Source organism: Lactuca virosa, chromosome 5, assembly GCF_052849685.1.
Source record: "Lactuca virosa cultivar CGN04683 chromosome 5, Lactuca_virosa_CGN04683_v6, whole genome shotgun sequence".
Taxonomy (NCBI): domain Eukaryota; kingdom Viridiplantae; phylum Streptophyta; class Magnoliopsida; order Asterales; family Asteraceae; genus Lactuca; species Lactuca virosa.
In genome coordinates this window covers 309,584,235-309,594,392 of record NC_136430.1, presented here as the reverse complement: position 1 = coordinate 309,594,392, position 10,158 = coordinate 309,584,235, and the positions used below count along the sequence as shown (strand labels likewise).

Below are 10,158 nucleotides of genomic sequence, written 5' to 3'. Positions count from 1 at the left end.
TGTGGAATTGTACGTTTCGTACTTGCTAGTTACCACTTATAGAGTGCCCTTAGGAACCGTCGATGGTCATGTAGGAGAGCCTGGAAACTCTTGAGTAGCAACGTGCTCCAAGAAGGGAATCATGCGTGGTAGAGTTTTAGTATTGTGATGCTTGTTTGGTGATGTGAGGAACGTTGATTAGGTCCTTCGGGCAGCGGAGGAAAGTGGATATCTACAGAACCGTAGGAATGGGCCACTGACGAGAAGACGACAGCGTCGATAGGTTATCGGAAGCAGTAAGGATCGAATGGAGTATCAGCTAGATACCAGAATGAATCCGGGGAGACGTTTACCCCTTATTCCTACATATTCGCAAGTTGTTGTTAGGGAGCGAATGTAATGTGGAAGTTCTTGGTTGATCACCTTCTTTCGTCGCTCCGGAGATTGGTAACGGCATGGTAAAGAGTCAGATGTTATACTAAGGTTTTGGGTATCATATGGATTCAGATTGTGAAAGGTTCGCTATTGACCTGTTTGAGGGTCTTCTCTACATGATTGTGGTAGTTTCAGTCAGAAACTTGGGGTGGGTTCATGGACGGCCATCTCGGGATGGCTTATAGTGGAAACTTGCATTGGGGATCACAAGTGTATCCGTGCGAGGCATGCACTATGGAGGTCAGTAAGGTAAATGAGGGAAACTTTCGGTTCGTGGGGTGAATCGCGAGTTATAGGAAAAAGGTATAATGTCGTCAACGAGAAGTCGAGGGTTGCTGGGTTAGAGCATCCCTATCGGTCAGGTTCTGGGAACCGGTTTAGATCTTGCTCCTGATTATCTATGGCAACACATTGTGTTGGGAGGGTTGAGGCGGTCCTGATCGATGCAGTAGGCCAAGATACCTGGTGCGGGTCGACTGTAAGTCGTAGGGACGAAGGCCAGGAGGAGCGGTAGGTTTAGGCGGTAGGCCGACAAACCCTGAGGATTTCGATCCGGTGGTTGATCGGATTCAACATATTGATATTCCAGCCTAAGGTTAATCGGGCCAGCCACATGTGTTTGTGGTTATGTGTTAGCAGTTGACTGTTACTGTATGTAGATTCGGGAGCTGAAGGAAGCATTGTCATGTTAGCACACTAAGGGTTCATCTCCTAGTTTGCTTTCCGTAGTCCGTGTATCTCTGAAAATTCGGTTATCGAATGAGTTTCCGTGAAAGAATATATAATCTCTTCTCCAGCAGAGAATTATCAACAGCCACATGTGATCCATGATTGTGTTCTGGGAAGGACTCTAGGTTTTCAGGGTGTGATCCGCTTCAGGAAGGAGGGAAGTTAGGTTTCCGATATATCGGGCCATTTCGGGTTTGCCAATGTTGGCAAGGCAGCATATCGACTGGGTCTCCCAGAGGAGCTCGGTCAAAATCATAGCACTTCCTATGTCTTGTAGATGCGGAAGTGCATGTCGGGCAAGGACGTCATGGCATCATTGAGGGATCTTCAGGACGATGAACGCCTGAACTATGTCGAGAGGTCGGTGGCCGTCTTGGAACGAGAGGTAAAGGTTATGCGTAGCAAGGAGGTACTTTAGGTAAAGATACAAGTGGCAGCATCGGAAGGGATCCGAGTGGATTTGGGAGTCGGAGGCTGGAATGCAAGAGCATTATTCTGATTTGTCCATTGCAGCAGGCTTCGAGGACGAAACCTAGTTCAAGTGGGGGAGAGTTGTAACATCCCGATTTCCGAGAATGAGATTTAGGGATTTCATGCAATCAAGGAAGTCTACTCGACGAGTTGGAGGCCCAAACTCGTCGTGTAGAGTTTTAGTCAGCCCGCGTGATTTATGCGGTCTACTTGACAAGTCGGTGGACCCCGACACGACGAGAAGAGCTGGAAGATGAAACCCTAATTTTTAGGGTTTGCACCCTATTTAAAGGACCTTAAGTCCTTTCCTCCAGCCCCTTACCACCTCTTGACGGACAGAAGAAACCCTAATCATTCTAGACCTTGCTATTGAGTGTTTGTGAGATTTAAAGAGTGATTTTGGTGCATTTTGTGAAGAAGGTTTGAAGTCTAAGGAGCTTGGAGCAAAAAGAAGCTTGTGGATCTGACTCCACTTCATATTGGCATCATTTTGAAGGTAACAAGTCGTTACCTTGACTTCCCTCTAGCTAGATCTCTCCATGCTTAAGTTTAGGGCCATTTTAGAATATATGTGAACCATTTTGGGTATTGGTTATGATCTGAAGTTGTAACTTCAGATCTGGACTTCTCTAAGTCCCTATAGCCATAAAGTTATCAGATTTAGCAAGCTTGGGCCTTTCTCTTTGGGTTAAACCTTTCCCTTAGCTTGGTTTTGGCATTTAGGACCATGCATGTACGTAAAGTTTGCAACTTTACGTGGAAACCATGCCCTAGGAGGTTAGATCTGTAATATGGAGCTTTAGGGTGGCTTAAAAACGTATGGATAAGAAATGGACTGCATGAACTCGACGAGTCGCATAGCCGACTAGGCGAGTCGGATGAAGATTGCCCGTATTTGATTCTGCATGAACTCGGCGAGTCAGTAAGAGGACTCGACGAGTCAGTTAGAGTTTTCCCCGACATCTAGACACGTATGGACTCGACGAGTTAGTTGGAAACTCGGCGAGTCAATTAGGGTTTTGGTGATTTCTGAGTTCTTAAGGAACTCGACGAGTTGCTAGCTGCACTCTACGAGTCGGGTCAACATGGACTGTTGACTTTGACCAAGGGCTGACCAGTTTGACTTCTGGAGGTATTTTGGTAATTTGGGAATTTATGGAAGTGGATCATTGGTGGATGTAGGTGTTGGACTTGGAGCTACATTTGGTGGGGTTTGACTTTATCTCTTCGAGTTACTTGTGATGTGAGTTCTTCTCACTATATCAACAGGGTCTAAGGCACCAAGGTCGGCCCTTTATGATTGTATCCTAGTTATAGGACAGTTGATATGTTAGTGATTCGTTAGATCAGTATCCTGGTTATAGGATGGTTGCTATGTTAGTGATCGGTTAGATCGGTATCCTGGTTATAGGATGGTTGCTATGTTAGTGATCGGTTAGATCGGTATCCTGGTTATAGGATGGTTGCCATGATTAGTGATCTGTTAGATCTGTATGACTGTCTGTACTTGCTAGCTAGCATATGATATGTATGTGCACATGTTTGTTGGTTTGGGGGATTGGGTTGAGGCAAGTCCTGCTTTGTGCTGTAGGCCAAGATACCCAGGGCGGACCGGATAGACTAGAGACCCGGTTAGGGCATACTAGTCAGGCCAAAGGCCCGACGAGCGGTCCGGATAGGATGAAGGCCCTGAGAGGCGGTCCAGACGTGTCGAAGGCTCGGAGAGCAGTCCAGATAGACTGATGGCCTGTGAGGCGGTCCAGTCAGACTGATGGCTCATTATGCATGTTGTGTTTGTTTATATGATATGATTATGATTGTATGGCGTTGGTATTTTGTGGGAACTCACTAAGCTTCAGGCTTACAGTTGTTGATTTTGTTTCAGGGACTTCTGATGATCGCGGGAAGGCGAAAGCGTGATCGTACACCTCCTTATGTTTTCATGATTTGGTTTTAAGATACTCTGACATTATACTATTTTGAAAACAAGTTTTGTAATAATCATTGGTTTTGAAATGATTTAAAAAGTTTAAATTTGAGATGATTTTTATGGATGTTACAGTTATAACTTGGACATTTCATTTCATTTTTTTAATCAAACTCAATATATACATAATTTTATTAAATTTATCATATTATAAAACTAATTGACATCCTTGTGATTCTCAAATGAATATTTTCCTAAATTGAAATGTGAAATGATAAAAGCATGTTTTTGAAATCCATACCAAATATTAAATCGGTCATATTATTAGTTTGATGGTTCAACTTGTCGCACCGATCATCATCACCAGATGGCTGACATAACTATAATTGTATGCATACACAATCCACCATCGGGTACAATCTCTCTTTCGTCCAAATGAATATTACCACTATGATAGAAACTTGCATAAAATGATCGAGTTAAAAACTTATAACATCCAGTGGAGTTTGAACAAAAGAAAGTCAACATGTGCATGTGCCTAAAACACAAAATAGAGAAAACGTTAGATATAAAACGAATCTCTATGAAAAAAATTAAAAAACTATGAAAAATTATGTTGCTAAACGTTCAATCCTATAGAAGAAGTGGAAAAAATTTAATGAAAATTCAAGAAAAGTCTGTAAAACTTAATACGAAACAGACGTTATGTTCATTTAATTCCAATAATACATTAGATGAGAATATTGCGAGAAATTCGCAAGTAACATTTTTTCAATAGACTATCTCATGAAAACAATATTGAATTAGAGAATTAATTATCACATTAACAAATAAAACAAACCAACTCCTCGCAAGCATCTTGTTATTTGCTAAATAATGAACCAACGATGATCTCCTAGAAAAGAACATAAATTATAAGATATTCTAAACATGATCTCATTAAAACAAACCAACTCCTCACAAGCATCTTGTTATTTGCTAAATAATGAACCAACGACATGTCTACTAGAAAAAGAATATAAATTATAACATATTCTAAACATGATCTCATCAAAGTAAAATCATGCATGTCTAGCAAGAAGCTTCTAAGTTCAGCTGATCATGAAAAAATAATCGCTATTTTACTACAAATTATGGATTAATCCTTGATGTTTGTCTTCTTCACACATCAAAGGTAGAGCACCAACAATTGATATCAACTACAAAAAATGACTTAGTCATGTGTTATACGAAAACACAATTGAATTAAGATCAAATAAACAACTAAAGATTTAGGAGGCCACAAATCACATTGGATATATCATACAATTACATAATAAGGTAGAATTTCCAAACGCTTAAATAGACCCATGTACATTGTATGGTTAAACAATATATTGGAAACAATCAAAACATTATTACTCACGAGAGACGTATAACGCACTAAGGTGCTGTTTGTTTTTCGTAAAAAATCTCTATAGACCTCTTATTGTTGTACAACGCAGCACACGCACGCTTTTCATCTCGTAATTGTTTGTTTTTTAAAAGTCTTTGGGGTAAAAAACATTTGCACGTGTTCTATTTGGAGCAGCTCTTGTATTGCCTCTTCCAACCTCTTGTTTTTTTTTCTGAAATCTTGATTATATGTTGTTGAAATCTTGTTGAATTTTTGTTACATCTTTTTTTTTTGCTGAATTTTTTTTATATTGAATAATGATAATTTCTTGCTGAAATATTATCATTTTTTGCTGAGATATAATTATTTTTTGCTAAAATATTATAAAATCTTGCTAAAACACGTTTCTTACTATAGTTTGCAACCGTTTAGTTTATTTTAATTTTTAATATCTGTCGATAAACTTCATGAATTTTTGCTTCAAAAAAACAAACAGCACTTAAAAAGGCTTTAAACTAGAATAGGTGATGCAGTTTCATTTGTTGCAGGGTCTAAAGAACCCTACTTGATAAACTTACATAGATGAAACTCTAGTTGTTTCCAATCATCTAGCAAATATCATGCATTCTTTCAGGTTTTGAACAACAAACATTTTCCAACCTGTAAACAACACATTTCAAATGCAAGAAGAGCAATAACCAACTGTGGGATGCAAATGTATACTCTAGAGTCTGGACCCAAAAAACAAAACTGGTTTAGTTTATAATATTGCTAGTAAACATCACAAAACAAAACAAAGTTGACATATATCTAAAAACACACTTTGTAGAAAAATCTACCCAATCACCAACAATAATTGATGGTTCGAGGGTCCCAGCATTTCCCCTCACTTGAAGCACTTGGCATCCAAGAGAGCTTCACCCTCAAAAGGCTCAAAATCTTCAATCATCTGATTCACTCGCTCCTTCTGAGCCTCATCAGAAAGGTCAACCTTGGTCCACTCGTAAAGCTCCATGTCATAACACTCATCCATCACAAATTTTGGGATTTCAGTCCCACGGAAAAGCCACAAACCCTTGACCTTGAATGGAGGCTCGTTTCCAATAATCAACATCTTTCCAAAAGCATATTTCCTTGCAAGATCCATACGCTGAAGGAATCCACCAACCTTGTTCATTGTCACAAATGAGACAGTGTTCTCATCATTGTACTTGTAGTTGCAAAACCAAAGAGAGTATCCCTCTGGATCATACATGTCCCAAAAACCTGCAACAAAATCAATAAATATATCAGCCAACTGTTGTCTGAGAAGAAGATATTTTTTTTTTTTTAAAAAAGTCAAAAATGAAAATACCTTTGATTGCAACCTCACGAAAATTAGTTTTGGTGTTTGAGTAAAGCCTTTTCCAGTCATCCAAAACCATTGGACTTGGAGGCAATAAATCGAGAGGATTCTTTGCCTTAGGCTTGGGTGCCTCTTCCTCTTCTGGGGCAGCTTCAGGCTTGGGTTTAGGGGCTTCTTCTTTCTTGACTTCCTTTTTAGGCTCGGATTTTGGTTTTTCCTCTGGTTTCTTGGCTGAAGGAAGAGGAATAACAGCTTCGGTTTGCACAACTTCTCCGATTATTTTACTGAATTTTGGTTGATTAACCAGGGTCCAGAAATACCTCTCAACATGAGGAAACTCAGATGTGAAACTCTTTGTCAACAAAAATTTAAAACCCATCACAAGGTTGCATGTCAAGATGATGTCAGCCAAAGTAACACCATCACCAACCAAGTAAGTATGTGAAGCAAGATATGTGTTTAGAGCACCAAGACCTCTCTTGGTAGCAGCAATATAACTCTCCTCAACCTTCAAAACATGCACACAAGATTGTCATTTAGAGCATTTCAAATAAACCCATGGAAAAGAAACATTAAAAGTTCAAAATAACATTATGAAAAGAGCAAGAGTGACTAACAGGTTTGATGTAGTTGGTATATCCAAATCTTGGTATGGCCCAACCCCTCATACTTGCATCAAGCTCCAAGGTTGCAAAGTCAATCCACTGCTCAATTTGGCCCTGTATAAAATAATTTCATAAGATAGATAAGCTTTCTTATAAGTTATAAGTATAATTATTCCTTAATAATCATAAAAAAACACAAAAAAAGTTACATATTCTATCGGTGTAGAACCAAAAAGAGAATTTCCAGGTTTCAAATGAGCAACTGCAGCATAAAACATAACAAAGTAAGCTCATTACTCAAAACCAAAAGAAGATTAGAAACAATGGCTATTTGGTGCCTCACCATAGCGAGCAATAGCATTACTCTCAAATATTCCACCCTCGGGAGTCTCAAGAACTGGGACCTGCATTAATGATGAAGAATACAGGATAAAAATTAAATAAAATTTTCCTTTTTGTAGAAAGATTTAATTGGATCATAAAATAAAAGAACGATACCTTTCCAATAGGGTTCATTTTAAGAAATTCAGGAGTCTTATTTGACACACCCATCTGAAAGTTTTCATCCATTTTGATCTCAACACCAACATATTCTGCAGCAATTAATGACTTGTAAACATTCTTGTTGTTTGCCCCCGCATGCATAATCTGCAACAAGAAGAATACATCATATGAAAAGCAATTAACTGACACAAGAATGTAAATACCAAATGATCACAAATCAGACACTAAAACATCAATTTTTAACGATTGATATTGTTGTATAAAATACATATGAACTTCAAGATGTTGAAAAGGTTACATGAGAAAACATAAGATTCAAAACTAAATAAAATTAAGAATAATATTCCGTATAGAGCAAAAAGCATGAATAACATTCCCGAGGCCTACTAAACCGCTGAATCCTTATCCCACCATCAGGTTAATTGGATGTCAATGTCTTATAAATTTCGTCTCATCGAGAATATAAACAAAAAGGAGATTAAATACATGATTAATGTCTAGCCTCTGAATCCTTATCCCCTATCAGATAATTGGATGTCAATGTCTTTTAAATTTGGTGTCATGATTAATATCTAGCATTTCCAGATGATTATGAAACAAAATCAACCACATCAATTAGCAAAATTTGTACACGGGCAAAGCATGATCGATTGATTACACAAAACAAAATGAATATCGAAAATTCAAGTGGATGAAGAATACAATAAAGTTCCAGTGAGTTTTTCACGTCACGAACAAAACGAGAAAAGTTGAAATGAGTAAACGAAACAAAGCGATCCACGAAAAAATGCATATCATAAGCCACATCCGTACAAGTTGTATACAAAACAAGTGAGATCCGTCACAAACTCCGCACAAAAAAGCGTCAACTAATCAAAACTAACACAAAAAACTCACCAGCGCCATTGCTTGAGGAACAAACGATCGCCTTCTGATACCGATCTACAGTAACGAAAATTCAACAGTATATCAGGGTGTAAAGAAGAGTAAAGCGAATGAGACAATAAGTATACATGGTGCTCGATTGAGCAGAAAAAGGATACCTGGTACGAGCGTTTACTCCCAAAGCAGTGACAAATACAAATCTAGGGTTTTGGTATAGAGGTAGCCGAGCATATTAAAAGACAGAGTGAGCCTTCCAATATTAAGAACGGATCATAACAAAATATTACCAGGCCCAGCCCAATTACATCACTACTTCAATATTTCAATCTGTTTTGTTTTCGTATATTCGTATTTGATTGCTTATGCCCAAATCCGAATATTCGATTTTTAATCATCGATTCGGTCCTCTGTTTCCAACGAAGGCAAACAGGTTTTTAAGAACCGTGTTTTTTATCTGGCCGGTTTGTAATCAGTCTGTAATCGGTTTTTTACTAAATCAGTTTGGATAAAAAAAATTATTTTTAAAATTTTTAATTTCATAAAATACAACAAAAGAGTTGAATGTTATACATCATTTACATCGACAATTGAAAACGAAAAATCAGCAGATGCTCACGGAAATCTTGGCTAGATTAGTATCATAAAGTTAATCCATTCCAAATTTAGTGGTCAATGTTAGGCGTGTCAGACCCAACAAATAATAGGGGTACGATATACTTCAAAATAATCCCACTATATTGCACTAGAAAGGTAGTACAAGGCAAGTAGGGTCGATCCACAGAGACACGGGACAATCAGTCTATACCTGTTTTGCGTAAGGTATTTGTTCACAAAAGATTAAGAGGGAGGGGGGGGGGGGGTTTGAATGCGATGATTAAACAAACAAATTTAAAACACGAGTAAACAACTAAACGAATGAATTAAGTTCAAATTTTTGTAAGGACTCCAACTTCATGTATGACAATCCAGCAATGTGAATCAAAGATGACAAGACATTTGTTTCATTCTATCTAAGTTGGTACTTGAAAGTGTTAACAAGCTCTAACACTTTCCATTCACCACATTAATCAATCAAAACAAGTTCTTTGATTAATCCTAACCTTGCTAACCTAATCTAAACAAGCTCTTAGAATTAGATTAAAAGATTGCATTAAGCTTATTGTGAATGTTCCCAACAACACCCAATACTCCTCACAAGCTCGGGAGCGTAAGAATGTGTGAAAAGATTTACACTAAATTCATTCATAAGAAATCAATTTAATGCTTGTTACTTAGTTCAATTCACAAAATAATTACGGATTTTGCAAAATGACTAACTTGAATGACCTAACCCTAATTCAAATGGCCAATAAGAATCATTATTAGAATCAAACATTCGATTGAAATAAAATCAGTTTCACTAGATAGAAATTAAACACAAACATCAGGTCATATGATTTGATTCACAATCAAAAAGTCAAAACATGAAATTGGAGAAGTTAGGGTTCTAGCCATACATGGCTAGAACAAGATTAACAAGTTTAAAAGATGAAATTAAGTGCTAAAGTGCTTACAAAGAAGAAATTAAAATGTTTCCCAATGATTAACGGACAAACCCTTGCTAAAACCCTTGAATTCTCCTCTCTAAAAGTGCTCTGGTGTGTTCTGTGTGTGTAAAAATGACCCAATTCCCGTGATATGAAAAATAGGAAAAACTGCCAAAAGACATTTTTTGGGTCGACCACGGCCCGTGTCAAAATAGGCTAAACTGACACGGGTCGTGTTCAGCAGTCAACACGGCCCGTGTTCAGCATGGTCAACAGCTTCTTCTTGGTCAAACACGCCCCGTGCTCACTTTTCAGTGTAAATCCAACACGACCCGTGTACCCCTCTGACTCCGAATCCAAACTTGATTTTTCCAACT

The 10,158-nt window shown here is 38.1% G+C and overlaps 1 protein-coding gene across 1 annotated transcript; it reads right to left on the bottom strand.

The window, feature by feature from the left end:
- Positions 1-5,611: 5,611 nt before the first annotated feature.
- LOC145115015 (putative elongation factor 1-gamma 1) lies at positions 5,612-8,544 on the bottom strand. Its single transcript, XM_079051161.1, has 8 exons — positions 8,414-8,544; positions 8,268-8,312; positions 7,365-7,514; positions 7,210-7,270; positions 7,076-7,128; positions 6,879-6,980; positions 6,271-6,769; positions 5,612-6,182 (listed from the first exon to the last, which is right to left on the bottom strand). The coding sequence occupies exons 2-8, from the start codon at positions 8,274-8,276 to the stop codon at positions 5,803-5,805; spliced, it is 1,254 nt and encodes a 417-aa protein (XP_078907287.1). The 5' UTR covers positions 8,277-8,312; positions 8,414-8,544; the 3' UTR covers positions 5,612-5,802.
- Between the last annotated feature and the right edge of the window lie 1,614 nt (positions 8,545-10,158).